The sequence below is a fragment of the Myotis yumanensis genome, unplaced genomic scaffold (genome assembly GCF_028538775.1).
Source record: "Myotis yumanensis isolate MYYU_CA2020_CCGP unplaced genomic scaffold, mMyoYum1.0.hap1 SCAF_3, whole genome shotgun sequence".
Taxonomy (NCBI): domain Eukaryota; kingdom Metazoa; phylum Chordata; class Mammalia; order Chiroptera; family Vespertilionidae; genus Myotis; species Myotis yumanensis.
In genome coordinates, this window is record NW_027223754.1 from 190,501,553 (window position 1) to 190,522,889 (window position 21,337).

The 21,337-nt window shown below is 40.7% G+C and overlaps 1 protein-coding gene and 1 pseudogene across 1 annotated transcript; one reads left to right on the forward strand and one right to left on the reverse strand.

The window, feature by feature from the left end:
* Nucleotides 1–8,855: 8,855 nt before the first annotated feature.
* LOC139006495 (tripartite motif-containing protein 5-like) lies at nucleotides 8,856–11,169 on the reverse strand (annotated as a pseudogene).
* Nucleotides 11,170–12,265: 1,096 nt separating this feature from the next.
* Nucleotides 12,266–13,165, forward strand: TAS2R10 (taste 2 receptor member 10). The gene has a single exon (XM_070408829.1). It carries the CDS (start codon nucleotides 12,266–12,268, stop codon nucleotides 13,163–13,165), a length of 900 nt encoding a protein of 299 aa, XP_070264930.1.
* The last annotated feature ends 8,172 nt before the right edge of the window (nucleotides 13,166–21,337 follow it).

Here is a 21,337-nt window from a genome sequence, read left to right on the forward strand (position 1 = left end):
TCAAAAGTCAACAAAATTGAATGGTGGGTGTGGTAAGATCTAACAGAGAGAAAAGTTAAATAGAAAAAAATATTCAAAAACCATCTGTAAATCACTATTATAAACATGGAGTCATTCACAAAAGTCAGTAGGTCAATATGGATGGACATGTAAACTGTCATTCATGATTCCCAATTCATATGAATGTGTTAGTACCTAAAACCATTTAGTTCCTTTAGGTAACCACCTCACCTCTGTCATAATACAAATTTAGCCATTAAATTCATGTTTTGGTCATCTTTTACACTAAATTGTATTTTTGAATATTTTTGTTACCAGTGTAACTGCAGAAATGAGATAGTCTACAATTCATTGAAGCTGTTAAAATCCTTTTGTAACGGCCAGTTACTATAGCTGGAAATTTGGTTGTAATAAAATCCTATATAATAAAAGCCTAATGTGCAACTGCTCGCTATGATGTGCGCTGACCACCAGGGGGCGCGTGGAACATGGCGGATGTTGGCGATGTGGCCCTGGCAGTGGGCCGCAGTGGAAGCACTGCCAGCCCCAATAAGCCCCGATGACAGTGGGACTGTGGTGGGATGGTGGAGCAGGTGAGTGAGTGGTGCCAGGCCAAGGCAGGTGCAAGCGGGGACCTGATCGCCCTGCCAATCACTTTGCAGATGATGACCAGCAGCCGCCAGGCCCTGATCACCTGATCTGGGCCCGCCCAGGCTTGGACGAAGAACTGGGGGTGGGTGGTGGCAACCAACTTCCCACGACACCCAGGTGGGTGGCTGTGACCTCTCGCAGGCTACCTAGGGGTGGGGGTGACAGGGACAGAGGTGCAGTGAGAATACGGGGTGTCTGCTGAGCTCACTCTCACTCCTCTTGCTACCTTCCCTCTGGACACCAGGGCTCGAGTGCCAGGGAAGCCCCCATGCTCAGGTGCTGGGCTCCTGAGAGGAGCCCATCCTGCACCCGTGTGGCCTCTTCCGGGTGAGCCGGGCCACAGCCACCAGGACTGCAGGGCTGGTCAGGCACCCTGTCGGTTGGCACAGGAGCCAGTCTGTGAGGCTGGCTGGGAGACAGCATGCTGCCCGCTCAGCTTCTGTTCAGTGCTGCTGGGTGGCCCAGAGTCCCACGCTGTGCCCCAGACCGCAGTGTTCGGACATGCTCATCACATCTCCACGTGCGGACTGGCGCGCTGCGACTCAGGTGGAGGGGGACATGCAGGGGCCCAGGGCCCAGCTGCTGTCCAAGGCCCAGAGGTCAGCTGGGACCTGCCCTTGCACACCAGATGCTCACGCTTGGAATGCCAGGCAGGCCCAGGGACTGCACCCGTGCACGATTGTGCACACCAGGCCTCTAGTATTGTATTGTCATATCTAGAATGCACATCAAAATACCCATAAAGAAGTGTGATGAGTAAAGATATATTGGCTATACATTAAAAATTGCTCAAAGTGGGTAAGGGGTACATTAGATTTATTGTATTGTTTGTTTTCTTTACATTTATATCTATTTAATATTTTTCATAATAAAAAAGTCAAATAAAAGTTATTAAAATGGAAATGTTCTTTGTTTATATCTCAGTTTTTTCCTATTATAAAATATAGGTATGAAAGAGGAAAAACATTAAGTGCAATAAAAAAATTAATTTCTTGGAAATGTTTGTTTTATAAGTTATGCCTGATAAGCTAAAGCTATAAAAATGTCTTTAAATCATTTTCACTACATTTATATATGCACAATCCCCAATATTTACCTTACGGAGGATTCCTCCAATGAAAATCTGAACAGTGGTGCATATACAGACAAGACCACTAGATTATACACAAAAATTCAGAATTTGCCACTTTCTTATGCTATCCTCCCAAGATGGGGACATTATAGGAAAGGGGTGAAATCTCTGATTAGTTTCATATGGTGCTACAAATCTCAGAGTCAAGAAGAGACCACTTGGGCCCTAGCTGGTTTTGCTCAGTGAATAGAGTGTTGGCCTGCTGACCAAAGGGTCCTGGGTTCTTTTCTAGTCAAGGACACTTACCTTGGTTGCAGGCTCCTTCCCAGTCTGGGCCCTAGTCAGGGCGCATGAGGGAGGCAACCAATCAATGTGTTCCTCTCACATTGATGTTTCTCTCTGTCTTTCCCTCTCTCTTTCACTCTCCCTAAATATCAATGGAAAAATATCTCCGGGTAAGGATTAACCAGAAAAAAAAGAGAGATCACTTGGTAGGAATTTTCATTTTCTGTTGAAGATTTTATTATCAAGGAAGCATCTGCAAGTTTCTTGATAACTAAGGGTTTCCCATGAAATGAAACAAAGGGCTGGCTGTTTAAAGCTTGTTTACTATAGATTTTTTTGAGAATGAAAAAGTGAGAAAGAGAAGGGATGAAAGGGAAGATAGAGGCAACTGGACCCCATGAGTGAGCCCTGTTCTGGGTCCCTCAGCCCAGCCTGCACCCTCTCCAATCTGGGACCCCTCGGGGGGATGTTTGACTACTGGCAGTAGACATCCCTCTTGCAATCTGGGACCCCTGGCTCCTAACTGCTCACCTGCCTGCCTGCCTGTTCACCTCTAATGGCCTCCACCTGCTTGCCTGACAACCCCTAACCACCTCTGCCTGCTGGCCTGATCACCCCTAATTGCTCCCCTGCCGACCTGATCACCCCTAACTGCTCCCCTGCCTGGCTGGTCGCCCCTAACCGCCTCTGCCTCGGCCCCCACCACCGTGGCTTTGTGAGGAAGGACGTCCAGAGAGATGTCCAGAAGATGTCCGGTCTAATTAGCATATTACCCTTTTATTAGTATAGACTAGAGGCCCGGTGCACAAAAATTTGTGCACTCGGGGGGGGGGGGGGTAGGGGGGTCCCTCAGCCCGGCCTGTGCCCTCTCGCAGTCTGGGACCCCTCAGGAGATAACCACCTGCTGGCTTAGGCCTGCTCCTAGGTGGCAGAGGGCAGGCCCAATCCCTAGGTGCAGCCCCTGGTCGGGCTCAGAGCAGGGCCGATTGGGGAGTTGGGGTGCCGCCCCCTGTCATGCACAGAGCAGGGAGGATCGGGAGGTTGCAATGCCACCCTCAGTCATGCTCAGGGTAGGGCCGATTTGGGGGTTGGGGCACCGCCCCCTGTCACACTCAAGACAGGGTCGATGGGGAGGTTGCGGCACCACCCCCTGTCACGCACAGAGCAGGGCCAATCAGGGGGTTGGGGCACTGCCCCCTGTCATGCACAGAGCAGGGCCAATCAGGGGGTTGGGGCGCTGCCCCCTGTCACGCACAGAGTAGGGCCGATAGGGGAGCTGGGGCACCGCCCCCTGTCACACACAGAGCAGGGCGGATCAGGGGGTTGGGGTGACGCCCTCTATCACCCACAGAGCAGGGCCGATCAGGGGGTTGGGGCGCTGCCACTGTCACACTCAGGGCAGGGCCGATGGGGAAGTTATGGCTCTACCCCGTCACACACAGAGCAGGGCCTGTGGGGGGGGGGGGGGGGGCGCCGCACCCTGTCACACACAGAGCTGCAGGGCGATCAGGGGGTTTGGGCGCTGCCCCCTGTCATGCTGATCTTGTGCCAAGAGGCCTCGCGGCTCCGCTGATCCCAGTGCTGGGAGGCATATTACCCTTTTACTATATAGGATAGAGGCCTGGGGGCCAGCTGGTTTGCCCTGAAGGGTGTCCTGGATCAGGGTGGGGGTCCCCACTGGGGTGCCTGGACAGTCTGGGTGAGGGGCTGAGGGCTGCTTTCAGGCTGGCGGTTGTTGACTGAAGCTCCCAACCGCTCCTTTTTTTTCTTTTTTTTTAAATTTTATTCTGGGCCAGCTTTAGCTCTGGCTCTAGGTCTGAGGCTTTGTATCTGGTTTGTTTGCCGTTCTATAATCGAAACAATGTATAACTTCAGCTCTGAGATCACGGCAGGCTGAAAGCTGGTTTCTGGGGTTTTGTTTAGCTACTACATTTGCAACATAGTACATAGTTGCTTAGAGTTGCAACTCAGAGGCTGGCAAGTCAGGCGGGGAACGTTGGAGTCTGCAGTCACTGGAGCAAGCAAGCCTCATGTTAGCTTCCAGCTGCCGGCCGCCATCTTGGCTGACAGTTAATTTGCATAAGGATATGCTGATTAGCCGATGGGAAGGGTAGCAGTCGTACGCTAATTACCATGTTTCTCTTTTATTAGTGTAGATATTTTCCATCAAATTCAAGAAAACAGTACTATGAAAGAAGAGAACAAATATAAGATACTATAACAGAAAAAAAAAAACATATAAAAAGGGAAATTGAACAAAATAAAACCAGTGCCATGGAAACATGGAGCAACTGACAGCTTTCAGAGGGGACTGGATAAAAGAAGGTGAAGAGATTAGCCAAAGAACATATATGCATACCCATGGACCCAGACAACAGTGTAGTGATGGCCAGAGGGAAGAGGGGGCAAAGGCTGGGTGGAGGTGGGCAATGAGGAGAAAATGGGAACATCTGTAACAGTGTCAACAATAAAAATAAAGTTATTTTACAAAAGGGAAATTAAAAAGGGGCAAACAAACAAAAAATGCTGAATAAAATAGGAAACTAAACTAAACACAACAGAATCTTAAAAACAATACATTATGGTATACAAATATTAATATTATAGATCAAGGATTGGAAAATATAGCCTTATAGGACCTTAACTTAAGATTAATAAAGGAACATTGTTAGAATGTGGTAGCAATTAAACACATGGACTTTGTCTACATTTTTAAAAATATCCAAAGGTAATAAAAAATATTGGCTAGTTACCAACCTACAAAACAAAACCCAACCTTTACCCTCCCTCAAAATACAGAAATGTTAAGAATAAAACATGCACATGTGCACTTGTGTATATCCTTAATTTGAGTATATTTTATATTTCAATAAATACTTGATTAAAATCTCTGTTGACTGAAATTTTGTTGAATGAATACTACAAATCTTCTTGAATTCTATTCATAATTCTTTAAAGACAATGTTTGAAAAGATACTAAATCTGTAAATATTTGAGAATATACTTACATTATTTACTATCTTTTGTTTCCCAATTTAGAAACATTATTTCTGATGTTATTCAAATCTTCCATTTATCTTTCAGTTAAATCTTCTACCTTTAAATAGGTCATTTCTAGGCTGATTACTCATTTGCTTGTATTTTTCCTATTTTATTCTCTTTTTGTACACTTAGAAAATATTTTTATATGAACTTGTTAGGATTTTACTAATGTAATCTAATGTAATTATACATTGCTCAGCAACATTGAGAATATGGTTTACATGTGCATCTTCCAAAATTTATCAAGACTTCCTTGGTGATCTATAGCATATTTAATATTAGTGTTCATTCCACTTTACTGGAATCATTCTCTCATTTGGGAAAGCAAGAATATATGTAGTTTTATGGAGAGGGGTGTAAGTAGCATAAGATATGTATAGTTTTGACTTTTGCAAACATTTTTAGTTCATAGTTTTTTACCTATTGCCAACATGCTTTAATGCAAAGAAAACAACATAAATGTTTTCAAACACACATATACATAATTGTTTATCAACATAGAAATTGAAATCATATATCAATGGTTCTCAACCACTGTGATTTTTGACTCCTCCTGGGACATTTTTCAAGGCCAGAAGACATTTTAGTAGTCACAGTTGGAGACGTGCTACTAGCATCTTGTGGGTAGAGACCAGGGATGCTGCCATATGACCTACAATTAAAACAAAGAATTATTTAACCAAAAATGCCAATGTCTGATATTGGGAAACCCTGCAGTGCACAGTTGGAAACATCGTAAACTTCAAGAGAAGGGGAATTATTAAGAAGTCAACATAGCCGAAACCGGTTTGGCTCAGTGGATAGAGCGTCAGCCTGCGGACTGAAAGGTCCCAGGTTCGATTCCGGTCAAGGGCATGTACCTGGGTTTCGGGCACATCCCCAGTAGGAGATGTGCAGGAGGCAGCTGGTCGATGTTTCTCTCTCATCGATGTTTCTAACTCTCTATCTCTCTCCCTTCCTCTCTGTAAAAAATCAATAAAATATATTTAAAAAAAAAAAAAAAGAAGTCAACATAAAAATAATTGACTCAAACAATCATGATAGAGAAACATATTAATATGAGAAAATGACAATGATATGTTTCTTAGTAGGAAATTATTCCACATGTTTCTCACAAAGTATGTAAAACTTCAAAGTTGTAAAACAAAATGTTGACAATGGCTCTTTTAAAAAAGCTTTTTGGGTGATTTCCAAGTTGCTGCATAGATCATGACTATTGAATATTTTTAAAGTTATTTTAAAATTTTCCTTTCCAAAGTAGTTTTCAGATGCCTGAGATTTATTTACCATGAAAGCTTTACCTAATTTGCATAAAATTTTGGTTCCTGGTAAAATGGAAATTCTCTTTATGTCTGTATGTGTGTGACATTTGCATCTTATTTGTGTGGTAACCCTGGAAGTGAGTTTTCTTTGAAAAGAGAATAGAGAAAATTGAAGGGTTTTGGTAAAGTTAAAATAAAATGTTCCTTTAACCAAGAAAAAAAATTGAGATATTCAAATTAATGAATACAAATTATATAAGTAGTTAGTAAAGCTACACAACTCTAAAAACGCTGTTATCTTCCTGAAAGTCCCTTCTCTCATGCTATCCTCTGGTAACTCAATGAGTATTTAGAAGTGTTTTGTTTGTTTTTTAATTTTCAGTAAGTTAGGTTTTTCTTTTGTCATTTTTTTGTAACTTAAATTTTTTCTAGTTTTATTGAAATATTATTGATATGTTATTGATATATAAAAATAAATATAAGGTATATAATGTAATGATTAGATACATGTATATATTGCAAAATGATTACCACAATAAAGATTAGTAAACATCTCTATCCTTTCACATAGTAAGTGTGTGTGTGTGTGTGTTTGTGTGTTTGTGTGTGTGTGTGTGTTTGTGTGTGTGTGTGTTTGTGTGTGTGTTTGTGTGTGTGTGTGTGTTTGTGTGTGTGTGTGTTTGTGTGTGTGTTTGTGTTTGTGTGTGTGTTTGTGTGTGTGTGTGTTTGTGTGTGTGTTTGTGTGTGTGTGTTTGTGTGTGTGTGTTTGTGTGTGTGTTTGTGTGTGTGTGTGTGTTTGTGTGTGTGTGTGTTTGTGTGTGTGTGTGTGTGTTTGTGTGTGTGTGTGTGTGTGTGTGTGTGGTGATAACATTTTAAGATCTACTCTCTAAGCTACTTACAAGCATTTAATACAGTGTTGTTACTGATAGCCATTATGCTGTACATTAAACACCCAGAACTTAATCATCTTGTACCCCTTTACTAACATCTCTTTATTCCTGGCGCCCTGGAAACTACCATTCTACTCTCTAACTTTATGATTTGGCTGTTTTAGATTCCCCATATAAGTGAGAACATGCAGTATTTGGCTTTCTCTGGCTGGCTTATTTTACTTAGCATAATGCCCTCAAGGCCTATCCATGCTGTTGCTAAAGGCCAGATTTCCTTCTTTCTCATGACTGAATAATATTTATATATATTATATATCACATCTTCTTTACCTTATCCATTCATCTGGTGACAGACAGTTAGGATTTTTCTATTGTGAATAATGCTACAGTGAACATGGGAGTGCAGATATCTCTTCCAGATAGTGTTTTAATTTCCTTTGGATAAATACCCAGAAGTGGGATTGTCCTATTTCTAAAATTTTGAGAAACCTCTGAACTGTTTTCCAAATTAGTTGTACCAATTCACATTCCTACCAACAGTGCACCAGAGTTTCCTTTTCTCCACATCCTCACCAGCATTCATTATCTCTTGTCTTTTTGATAACAGCCATTTTAACAAGTGTGAGGTGATATCTCATTGTGGTTTAGATTTGCATTTTGCTGGTAATTAATGATGTCGGTTATTGAATTTGATGTTATCAATTTGTAGTTAGGGAACATACTGTGAATGTTTTTACTCATTTAACACTTGTGGGATTTTTTTTAGCCTCACATATGGTCAATTCTGGTAAAAAAAATAGTTTATGTGTACTTGAAAAGTATATAAATTATTCCATTGTTGGATACATCAAGTTTGTTAATTGTGTTGTTCAGATTTTCTTTGTCTTTATTGATTTTGGGTCCATATGCATTATGAGCTCTTAAGTTATATGTTTTAAAGGCTTTCATATGATTATAGATTTGCCTTTTCTCTTTACAAGAAAAGAGAAAAGGGTGTGTGGGGGGCGCGGGGGGGGGGGGGGGGCGGGGAGGCAGCTAAGCTCAGTGCATGTGTACCCAAGGCCAGAGGCACTACAAAAAGTGGGTGAAGGTGTAAGAGATTTAAGAGCTTAGAGAACATAGTCTCATGGGGCCAGCACATTTCATAAGATTGAAATATGCAACAATTTCCTGAAAAAAAGGAGCATGGATAGGATTTATACACGAGAAACCCATGGTTTGTAACATTAAAAAATGAGACAGTGCAGGCACTGTAGTCTAGGAACCCCAACACAATGGGGAGGAACAGTAAGAAGAAAGAAAGCGCGCTATTGAGGTCCAGGGGTTGGCAAAACCCACAAAATCCTTATATTCAAACTGATTCTATAATCCTATAACCCAGTAGCCAAATTTAGGTTAACATCTAGCGTAACCTTGTTAAAAACTATCAATGTTACGTTTTGCACAATATATTCCCAAGATCCAGGGACATTTCTCTGACACATCTACCTCCCAGTAATACTTCCCTGATGGAATAAACGGTGAGCCCAGGACATTGCAATCCTTGTTGTCTTCCCGAGAAGTGAATGGCTCCTATACAATGGTCTTCCAACCTAACACTCTCACTTGTCTCCGATTCTCAGAAATCATCATCTGGATTATTCTTGGGAAGGTTCACGGTAATACAACTCTCACATCAGGAAATCTGGAGAGAGTGTCTGGTTTCTTCAGAGTGAAGCTCTTAATCCTTTTTATGATGCCGTTCACATTCTGCAGCATCGCTACTGTTGACCCCTGCAACGGATGCTCCGGATCTGCCTGTGATGGAATAGCACGCTCTCAGCCCGAGCAGGTCAGAGAGATCACCGCCCCCCCCCGCCCCCCCGCCCTCCTCTTTCTCCAGCTTTTGCAGCTCCGTCTGTTCCTCATGATCGTGGATTTCTCTCAGTTGTTTAAGATCATCCTGGACATATTTTCTCTTCCCGGAAGTTGCCTCTTCTTTGATGTCTGCTATCAGTTTCTCAGTTTCCGTCTGCTCTGCCCTCAACGTATCCAGAGCCTCTTGGAGCTCACGCTGGCACAGCTGGGCAATGTCCTCCTCGGGGCATATGTGGTGACCACGGACTCTCGAGACGGCTCACGAAGCCAGCACATGACCTTCCCGTGCTCCTTGCAGCAGAGCTGGAGTTTCTCTCCGTGATGCTCACAGAGACATCTCCTCTTGTGAGCTCAACTTGACCTCCCTAAGCGCCTCCACGATGTTGGCCCCAGGTCGATCGAGACAAAGGTTCTCAGACTGGTAACTGATCCCGCACACAGGGCAGCTACTTCCTTCTTGGCTGATCATGGACTCTCTATTGTTTGCAGTGATGCAGGCTTGGCAGAAACTGTGCCCACATCCCAGGATCATGGTGGTGTTTTTTGTTTGTTTGTTTGTTTTTCGGAGATCCAAGCAGATGGGGCAGGTCACCTCCTTCTTTATGTTCACCAGGATTCCCAAGCCATCGCAGCTGCTCCCCTGCTCCTTCCTTCCGGTTCTGATATGAGGCTCCTCTTGCTCACTGATCTCTGCTTATTCTGGAGTTTCAGCATGAGGAGCAGAGTGGTGAATCCTTGCCTGAGGTCCTCAAAGAGGATCTTCTATAATTATACTTTTATTTCTGTAAGTTTTGTCCCCAAATTTCCCATTTCTTTCTGACAGTCTCTTATTGCTATTCTCTGAAATTACATTATTTATTTTTTTAAAAGTAGTTCATACAAAGCTCTTATATCTACAGATATTCTTATCTGTCAGTTTTAGTATTGGCAACCCATGTGAAGTCCATGTTTGCTGCTTGTTTATGTTTGTTTTGCCTTGCTAACTATCGTTCATAGTTTATTTCTATGTTTGATGCTATTTCATTTTAAGGTCATTACTTCATGGTAGTCATGCCAATATAAATTGGAAAAGTTCTTTTTTCTAAAGCTCAGTTTATTTATTTTAAAAATGAAGTTAATAATAGTACCTATTTTAAAGGTTTGTTGTGATGTTGAAATGAGATAATAACCATAAAGTGCTTAGCACAGTGCTGGGAACATAATAAAGGCTCAATAAATGTTATATTTATTTGTTAAATTTCAAATTTTGGACAATATTTGATTTAAGCGATTGTTTCTGCTTCCTCCATTAGAATGTAAATTACATAAATCACACAAGCTTTGAGTTTCTGTCTACCATTATATTCCCTCAGTGTCTAAAAGAGAGCTTGGTATATTTAGACACTCAATGAAATACTTGTTGAATGAATGAATGAATGAAATGAATGCCATCAACATGAAATACAGTAAATGAAGGGATTATTTCTAAGAGTCTTTCATGTCAACATAATCTACATTCATGAATGGAATAACTATTAAAAATACAGCAATAATTTTGTGAGATAAATTTTGTGAAATTTTCTATACCCGTTTGAGCTTGAATTTTAATTACAAATTAAAAGATAAAATATATTGCCCTAAACAGTTTGGCTCAGTGGATAGTCGGCCTGGGGACTGAATGGTCCTGGGTTTGATTCCAGTCAAGGGCATGTGCCTCAGTTGCAGGCTCTGGTCAAGGACCTGGTCGGGGCACTTGCAGGGGGCAACCAATTGATGTGTTTCTCTCACATCGATATTTTTCTCTGGTTCTCCCTCTCTCTTCCACTTTCTCTAAAAATCAATGGAAAAATATCCTTGGGTGGGTATTAAAAAAAAAAGATAAAATATCTATATATATAAAAAGCCAGTGATCAGAACGCCATAATGACCAGAATGACCAGTTGCTATGATGCCCACTGCAGCCAGCCAATTTGCAGGATCGGGGGGTGGGGCCATCCAGCCCTGCCCCTGATTGCCCCCCCATCCCAATGGGGGCAGGGCTAGCTGGCCAACCTCCTGCAGCCCTCCCCCAGGCAGGTCCTGCCCCTGATCACGCTCCCCTACCCCAATAGGGGGTGGGGCCAGCCGGCATATCACTCGCAGCTTCTCCCCCCAGACAGCCTGGCTCTGGTCAGGCCCCGATTAGGGCAGGATGGCCAGCCAACCTCCCGCTGTCTCCTCCTCCTGACAGGCCCTCCCTGATCGGCCAATGGGGGCCAGATCAGCCAGACCCCACCCATGCACAAATTCGTGCACTGGGCCACCAGTATTGAATAATATGGCAAAATGGTTTCTTGTACCTATCTTAACACAAAGTGCCAATAGTTCAGTGTCTAGCTCTAGTCTAGCCAGTTTGGCTCAGTGGATAGAGCGTTGGCCTGCAGACGGAAAAGTCCCAGATTTAATTCTGTCAAGGGCACAAGCCCGAGTTGTGGTCTTGATCTCCAATAGGGGGCGTGCAAGAGGCAGCTGATCAATGATTCTCTCTCATCATTAATGTTTCTATCTCTCTCTCCCTCTCCCTTTCTATCTGAAATCAATAAAAATATATTTTAAAAAAATAGTTCAGTATCTAGGTAAATATTTTTTAATTTAAATTCTTTATTGTTTAAAGTATTACGTATGTCTCCTTTTTCCCCCTTGACCTCTCTCCGCCCTCTCCCACTCCCCAACACTGGCCAGTGTCTAGGTAATTGAGTCATAATCTATTGTCCTCTTTATATTATAACTTTAAGTGTGCCCTGCCTGAATTAACACAAGATTAATAATGATGTTAGTGGTGATGTTGAAAAATATGAAGAAACGCAATTCTTGTTTCTGTTGTGTTTTGTTTCCTAGAGATATGTGTTTGATACTCCTGCTCCACAATTCAGGTTAACAAATGCAAAATAGTCTCAGGCAGACAAGTAAAACCCATTAAGCAAACTTTCATTTGCATGTTAACAAATTGTAGCTGCGCATTCAGGCGGGACGCATTCTCTAGATGAGCTAAGTTTTACACATAAAAGTGGAGGGGTCTCTATGAAGATATTTCAGATTCCATCAAAAGCATTACTGGGGCACTTTTAAATCTTTATGTAATGAAAGAAAAGAAAATCATTCTTCCAACAACCAGCCAATATATACCTCATCCTGCATCAGGTAATCTAAAATATATGTAACAGAAACAATATTAGGGCTTGGCAGCTATGCTAAGTATAGCGGAAGGCCTCCTCATTTTTATAGCAGTTGGTGAATCAATACTGGGGGTTTTAGGGAATGGATTTATTGGACTTGTAAACTGCATTGACTGTGTCAAGAACAAGAAGTTCTCTGTAATTGGCTTGATTCTCATTGGCTTAGCTACTTCGAGAATTTTTCTGATATGGATAATAATTACAGATGGATTTATAAAGATACTCTCTCCATATATGTACTCCTCTGGAAACCTAAATGAATATATTAGTTATTCATGGATAATTATAAATCACTTAAGTATCTGGTTTGTCTCCAGTCTCAGCATCTTCTATTTCCTGAAGATAGCCAATTTTTCCCACCACATTTTTCTCTGGTTGAAGCATAGAATCAACAGAGTACTTCCTCTTCTGATGGGCTTGATGCTTATTTCATGGTTATTTATTTTCCCACAAATTGTTAAGATCATGAATGACTATGAAATAAATAATGGAAACACAACCCGGCATCGCAACATATCTAAAAGTGAATACATTGCTTACCACATTTTGTTCAATCTGGGAGTCATTTTCCTCTTTACACTGTGCCTGATTTCATGCCTCTTGTTAATCATTTCTCTTTGGAGACACAACAGGAACATGCAATCGAGTGCCCGAGGTGTCGGAGACCCCAGCACAGAAGCACATGTGAGAGCAATGAAAGTGTTGATATCTTTTATCATCCTCTTGATCTTGCATTTTATAGGCATTGCCATAGAAATAGCATGCTTTTCTGTGCCAGAAAACAAATTGCTGTTTATTTTTGGTATGGTCATCGCAATCATCTATCCCTGCGGTCACTCATTTCTCCTAATTCTAGGAAACAGCAAGCTAAAGCAGGCTTTCCTGAAGGTACTACGGCCTTTCAATAGCTAAACTAATATTTCAGCTGGGGAAAGGAGAAACCGCTCAGACCTCCATACTCAGGCCTGGGAAGAAATGGATGCTCAATGAGAATAATCCGGTGAAGAAATGCCTGAAGATATTTCACTGGCACCACATTCTTGCATTGGCTTTAACTGTGTTACAGAACATCACTAAAATCTCCCATAATTATTTCGATGACGTCTCAGGAAATTTCATTCTTCAAGGAGATTGTAACCTCACATGCAAATTCCGTGGTTCAGTCAGCTTCCTCACCCTGCAACTTCTTCCCACACATCTCCCAGAGGAAAAAAACAGCACGGAGACTATCCACTGCAAAGATGATGGTGGTGGAATAAGCATCTGAAACCAGACTCTTCGCCGTGCTTTACCTGACTTCCCTGAAGCACTGGCACCCTGTCACCAAGAGACCCAAACAAAAAGAAAGAAAAATAAAGAAAGTGATGATCAACCTTGACATTGAAAACATGGACGTGAGAGACAGAGACACGGGTGTTTCTTTGAGTTTGCAATTTTAATTCTTTAAAAGGTTAATTTTATTTTGACTGTTTAAGTCTTAATCCTAATGTGTTTTGTTTGTTTGTTTGTTTTTTACTGGTGTGTGTTTGATGTAGTATCAGTAGTCATATCATCAGGTGTGGTTCTGTTAAAAATAGCTCAGGAAGCTGAGACTACTTGGGGGAAAGGGATCAGAGCACTAATAAAATCAGGTTTTATATCCTTCAAATCTACTGATTTGACATGAAGCAAAATCATGAACCAATTAGAGTCAAGGAAAGAAGCTGCTAGAAGGATACATCCAAAGGACTCCACATAGTCACTGAGTTATGCCAAGAACACAAACTGACTCAGGATAGAATCAGGATGAACTGTTCTGCTTTAGGATTTTTTTTTTACACACACACATATATTCATATGCACAAACTTGCACTCAAAGACATATTTCAAATGCTGATTATTAAAGTGAATATTTATATCCAAACCAGGATGTGAACCAAGTGGACTTATTTTGGCAACTTGCAAAAGTTCATTGCCTTATACTTACAACCTGATGCCTGGAAGATTTCTAAATATAAAGGCTTAATTTATTTAATAAATATTTTTAAACACTAACTCATGTGCTGGTGATATAATACTAAACAAGATCTCAGCATAATGGGTAAGATATTCTAGTAGAAAAACAAATAAGTAGAAAACAATCACTTAATTATATTTGTTTTGGGGAGAGAAAAACAAAAGTATGCTAAGCAAATAACCTGACTTGGTCCTGAGAGTAGAAATGATGTCACTGAGGTTGAGATAGTTTAGTTTAAGATCTGACAATTGCGTAAGAGAATGGTGGACAGAGCAGGAGAAATTTGAGGCGGGAAGCCGCATTTGTGTAGGTTTTTAGGCTAGAAGGAGTACATAGCATTCCAGGAACGGAGATTCCAATGTGACTACTATAGAGAGGGTGATGTATTTTAAGTTATTTTAAGGGAAATTTCAAATTTCATTAATTCCTTCCAGATTGATAAAATGCTCTGCAGAAATAGTTAAACTAATATTTCAGTTGTGAAAAAATATCCATCCTCTTCCAAACTCGAAATCATTCAAAGTTATATTTAACTAGAGGCCCGGTGAACAGATTGTGCACTGGTGGGGCTGTGGCCTGCAAGGATCAGCCCACTGTGGGAACGCCACTCATCCTGGTCAGCCGAGGGGTGCTCCCACTGTGGGAGCCCACTGACCACCAGGGGGCAGCTCCTGCATTGAGCATCTGCCCCCTGGTGGTCAGTGCGCATCATAGTGACTGGTCAACTGGTCGTTCTGTTCATCCTGCCATTTGGTCGCTGGGCTTTTATTATATAGGATGTCATTATTTTGATCACAAATACATCTTTTTAAAAAATATATATACTTTATTGATGTTTTACAGAGAGGAAGGGAGAGGGATAGAGGGTTAGAAACATCGATGAGAGAGAAACATCGACCAACTGCCTCCTGCACAGCTCCCACAGGGGATGTGCCCACAACCAAGGTACATGCCCTTGACCGGAATCGAACCTGGGACCCTTCAGTCTGCAGGCCGACGCTCTGTCCACTGAGCCAAACTGGTTAGGGCCAAAAACATCTTTTTAATTTTCATATATTTGATTACTAGTGAGATCAAGCAATTTACAGATTATTAGCAAATGGTATAAATTTTTAGAAATTATTTATTTGTTTTCTTTTTATTTTTTTCATGCCTATAGTTCTCATCAATTATGTGACACTTTACATATTAACATCATGCTACATACATGTTCTGATCTTTACCTTTATTTGCTGTTTTGTAAATAACTTAGTTCATGGTGTTTGTGAAAATAAAGTGGTAATTTATATGAACTCAAATCTATATGTTTCCCTTTATGGTTACTTATACTGCTATTTTTGCAAATTTTGGCTTAGTACATGTTCTTTTTATCAATAAAACTCCATTTTTTCTGATAAAATAATGTGGTTTATTGCACCTAAAGTTTAAAAAAACACATGAAGGCCTGAAGGAGAAGTTATGTATATTCGTAACACTCAACTAATTGTTAACATGTTTCTACATTGATTTCAAAATAAATTTCACGATAGATATAGGAAGGTATGTTGATTAAAAAGCTGTTTTGATTACATTTACACTAATAAAAGAGAAACATGCAAATTGGTGTCACTCTACTACACCCACAAGCCACACCCACCAGCCAATCAGGAGAGAGTATGCAAATTAACCCAACCAAGATGGCCACAGCCACAGAGCTGGAGTGAGCAGGAGGCTTGGGTTGCCCCCGGCAATGGAGGAAGCCAAGCTTCCCGCCTGCCCTGGCCAGCCCTGGCCTCCACTCAAGGCTACAAAGTTTCAATTATAGAAGATAAATAAATCCCAGATACCTGTTTCCCTCCGCTCAAGGAGGCACTGAAAAATAAAAAGAAAAAATAGGAGGGGCTGGGAGCTTGGGTTGCCGGGGACTGTGGCCAGCCTGCAAACATCCATCAGCCCCTCACCCAGGCTGGCCAGGCACCCCAGTGGGGACCCCCACCCTGAAGGGGCTGTGGACAGCCTACAAACAACCATCAGCCCCTCACCCAGGCTGGCCAGGCACCCCAGCGGGGACCCTCACCCCATGGGGGTGTGGCTGGCCTGCAAACCACCACAGGCCCCTTACCCAGGCCGCCCCATGCTCCAAGGGAACCCCCACACTGATCCAGAACACCCTTCAGGGCAAATCAGCTGGCCCTCACCCATGCACCAGGCCTCTATCTATACTAATAAAAGGGTAATATGCTAATTAGACTGGGAGACCTTCCAGGAGACCTTCCGGATGTTCTTCTGGACAAAGCCATGGTGGCAGGGCTGAGTTAGAGGCCAAGAGGGGAGGGCAGTTGTGGGTGATCAGGCTGGTGGGGGGCAGGGCCATTGAGTGTAAGCAGACCAGCAGGGAGGCCAGTTGGGGGCAAGCAGGCCGTCAGTGGGGGTCAGTTGGAGGTGATCAAGACAGCGGGGGGGGGGGGGCGGAGTTTGGAGTGAGCAGGCCAGCAGGGGGGCAGTTGGGGGCAAGCAGGCCAGTGGGGAGGGGAGGTGGGGGTGAGCAGGCCAGCAGGGGGCACAGTTGGGGGTGAGCAGGCTGGCAGGGGAGGCAGTTGGGAGCGAGCACACTGGCACGGGGGGGGGCAGTTGGGGGTGATTAGGCTGGCAGGGGGGACATTTGGGGTCAAGCAGGCAGGCAGGCAGAGTGGTTAGGGGCAATCAGCCAGGCAGGCAGGCATGTGAGCGGTTAGGAGCCAGCAGTCCTGGATTGCAAGAGGGATGTCCAACTGCCGGTTTAGGCCCAATCCCTGTAAACCGGCAATAGGACATCCTTCAAGGGGTCCCAGATTGGAGAAGGTGCAGGCTGGGCTGAGGAACACCCCCTCCCCCATGCACAAATTTTGTGCACCAGGCCACTAGTTTATATATAAACTGAATGGATAGGTCTCTTAACTATGGACAGTAGGATTTCAGATTTTTATTTTCTTCTTTTAGTATTCTATGAATTTCTAAAAGTACTATAATTTATGCAATAAATAATGTAGTCAGGGAAACATAATAAAATAAAAGACAAGTTACATAAATAAAACTGTGTAATTTTCCTTGAGAAAGGAGGAAAAGAGAATTCCTCAGCATTTTCATAAACTGTATAATTACTAACTCTGATGTCTGCTGGTCTAATGTCTAAATTTATTTAGTTTATTATTTGTGCTGACTCGATTATGACTTCTGGGCATCATGTATTTTGTGATTCTATTTTAAATTCAGTTTCATTAAACTTTATCTGTGGAAGTTCTTTGAGGTCAAGTTTATAGTGTACTTTGCTAGAAAGGATTTAACACTACTTTTGATGCTGACTGAGGAATCCCCCAATCTTGGACTTCTTTAAATTAAATTTTCAGTTTGCAATTTTACTACAAAGGTAAAAAAGGCTACATAAGTAGTGCAAATTCTGGTCCCAAATATACATATGTACAAGATAATTATTAGAAATTATCAGAGCAACACACCTCCTTTCCTTCCTTCCTTCAATTCATGTCATGGTTGAGAGGTAGTCCCCTAAAAATTTAGCCTTTTTACATATTTTTATGTATTTTGCACTGGAGATATTTCTTCAGACATCTGGTTTGCCATTTTCTTAAAAGCAAAAGTTAGTTGTTTTTTTCTAGCTTGTTTTCAGTCTTTCTTTCTTTCTTTTTTTAGTATATGTATTCAAAACTGTTTATTTCTGCCTAAATATTGCTTTAAATATATTCTACAATGTTGACACATAGTTCTTATATTGTCATTCAGCTCCAAGCATTTTAAAATATCCTTTGTAATTTTCTTTTAATGCAAGGGTTATTAAACAGAATAATTGTCTAGTTACATGATATATGTAATGGCAATTTTTATTTTGAAATTTTATTTTATTGAAGCTGGATCAGACAATATATTTGTATTATAGTTAGCCTAAGGTAAGATTTATTTGGCCTGATGTATAAAATATTTTTGAGAATGGCCTATGTTTTCTTTTTTTTTTTTAATATGTTGGTATTGATTTTAGAGAGAGAGGAAAAGAAAGGGAGGGAGAGAGAGAGAGAGAAAGAGGGAGAGGAAGAGAGAGAGAAACATCAGTGTGAGAAACATTGATCAGTTGCTTCCCATACACGCCCTTAACTGGGATGGAACCCACAACCTGGGTAGGTGCCCTGACCAAGAATTAAACCAGCAATCTTTCTCATACTGGCCAGGGAGGTCTATATTTTCTTGAAAGAAATTTAATGATGACAAAGTCAAATTTATATACATTAGATGAACCATATTAATAATATTTTCTCTCCCTATCCATGTTTATTATATGACAATTTGAAATTGATAATTAATAAACATACATTCACAATTATTTGTTTCTGCTCATAATATTTTCATTTGCAGTTGCATTTAACTTGAAGCAATATTGATAATTGTAGGTGATTTGGTGGTCATTACCTTTATTATCTTTTTTTTTTTACTGATATTAAAAACCCTCTTTGTCACTGATACAGGTTTTTGCTTTAAATTTTACTTTATTCATTGTAAAAATCACTGATTTTGTTCCTTTGCTTCATATTTAATTACTATGTGTTCTCCATCTGTGTATTTTCCACATTTCTACATCTCTCTTTTATTGCCTTCTGTAGAAAATAAATCTCTGATTTTTGATACTTTATGATCATTGAGTAAACATTTTTATACTATTGAAATCTCAATTAATTTTCTGTCTTCACATTTGTCTTTTTCTATTTTTCATGCTTTCTTCTAGTTCTTCCACTCCTTTCCTATCTTCTATTACTACCAGATATATATTTTAATCTATGTGGATTCCTCGGAAAATCCATGTATTTTTATTTTATCCATTTTAAAACATTATTCTGATGAAATCGGTCTTTACCAAACTGCCAAAGTATCCCACTGTACAGAAAAGTTTAAGATTCAAAATTCAAACCAAAAAGGTAAACGTGAACTATCCAAAAAATGGATTAGAATATAAGGATTTTGCTGATGATTTACTGTGAAATCGGTGACTAAATATGAGTTGTCTGAAATCCAAACAACAATTAACCTAAAGAAATTATTCAGTGAGGACAAATAACATGAGGCCGTTTGCATTTTGCTATAAGCAAAAAAAGATAGACGAGGATGGCATTTTAGTAAGCATAGGCCCTGCGGTAACTGTTCATATGTCGTAGCGTATTTTCATTCCCATTTAGATATAGACAGAATACCTTCTCCAAACTGATCCCTAACCCTAACCAGCAAAAACCAAAGAGGAAAAGATATTGGTGAAATCAGGAGCCCTATCGTACATGTAGGTTTCGAAATACACGTAAGAGTTGCCAAAGGCAGCTACTTTTGGAGAAAAGTTGTGTAGGAAATGAGGGATATAGGGAAAAAGACCAGGAATCAGAAGGCAAAGTAGAATTCTCTGAGTTTACCAAGAAATTCAACAATGTAAGTCAGTTATCAATCATCCACATACATTATTTATTTTTGTCTTCATCTTTTCTGGATCTTACAAATTGAACCCAGAATACTTCTGTTTCCCAATGATAACCTTCAACTTATTTCATCCACTGATTCAAAGTTTTCTCAAATATTTCAATTAAACTAATCAAATGCATCATCAGCCCTACATAGGCCATATTTAAATATGGTCTGACCCTGTCAGGTAAGATGCAAATCAATTTCTTCAGTGAAGTTCTTCTCAGAGTATTGCCTTTTTCATGGCTTTGGTCATGACAAGCACAGTGTGTGCTTTTGGGCTGTATAATCTGATGTCTCTTCAGAAATAAAGCACAGAGAATCATGGAATGAACCCCAAACCTCACTTAATAGGTTGACACTAGTCTTTGCTTTCTCACTAAAATCTGCATATTTAATTTCTATCTCTTTGTTGAGTCTAAAAGTGTTTTATCGTATGAACAAGAACAGATCAAGCATTATCTCATTAAATATTTTATGATACTATTGTGTTATCTTGTTTAATAAGTAATATTTAACATCAGATTGTTTTTTAATTCTAGAAGCTGACTGTTGGTATGTACGTTTGTTTACAGGCAAATGTATGTGTCCTGTTATTTCAAATTATATAGCTAAAAAATTTCGAAGCATGTGTTAGCATTACTCACTACAGATGACATGGTCTCACTTGTCAAACAGAATTTGTAGCTTTCTAGATCTTTCCTTGTCCTCCCCAGCTCAGACTGGTTTCTTCTTCCTGTCTCTGTAACAAAAAGAGACAAGAATTTTCACTGATTTTTCTACATACTGAGGCTATCTTCAGGGACAAAGCAAAAACACTCCAAGGAACTCTAACATCTTAACCAGAATTCTCTGGGTCTCATTTACTGACATTATTACAATTTAGTGTCTATCTTTCTTTACTTCCTTGTAAAGTTACTTCCTCTTTTTTTTTTCTTTTGGTAGGCATCTATTAATGAAGATTTCTCTTAGCTATCTAGATATCAAATAAAACTGCATTTGCTTTCTATCTTAAATCTTCTCTTTTCTGATACTAGAATACCATATACTAGTAGATTGCGCACCTACTTTGATTTCTCAGGCAAAATAAGCAGATTTACAACTTACATTAGTAGCATAAATCAGTATTTTCCTTCTGTGCTAGAAACCAGCAAAAGCCAAAGAGGAAAAAAAATATTGGTGAAATCAGGAAACCTGTAGTATATGTAGATTTCAAAATACCCGTAAGAGCCGCCAAAAGCAGCTCCATTTGGACAAAAGTTGTGTAGGAAGAAATGGAAGAAAGAAGCAGAAGAAAGAGAGGGAGGACAGAGGACAAAGGAGGAGGAGGAAGAGGAGAGGGGAAGATGGAGGAGAAGGTTACAAATCTCAGAAATCAATTTTCAAAATATACTTCCTGAGTCTGAGGGATGCATGCTGAAATGCAAAAACTAAATGCCTTATTTACAACACTGGCTGCAGGAACTGGTATAAATAAAACTACTGATCAAAACTCTCCTAACCTACTTTGGTTAAGAGTAATAGAGAAGGTGAAATATATAAAACATCACTAAAATCAATTCTATTGGTAGGAGCCAGTCTGTCTCTGAGGAAACAGGGGGGGAAAAAGTCAGCTTTTGGAT

Coding starts and splice junctions, on each gene's coding strand:
- TAS2R10 (XM_070408829.1), top strand. CDS start 12,266: ATGCTAAGTATAGCGGAAGGCCTCCTCATTTTTATAGCAGTTGGTGAA.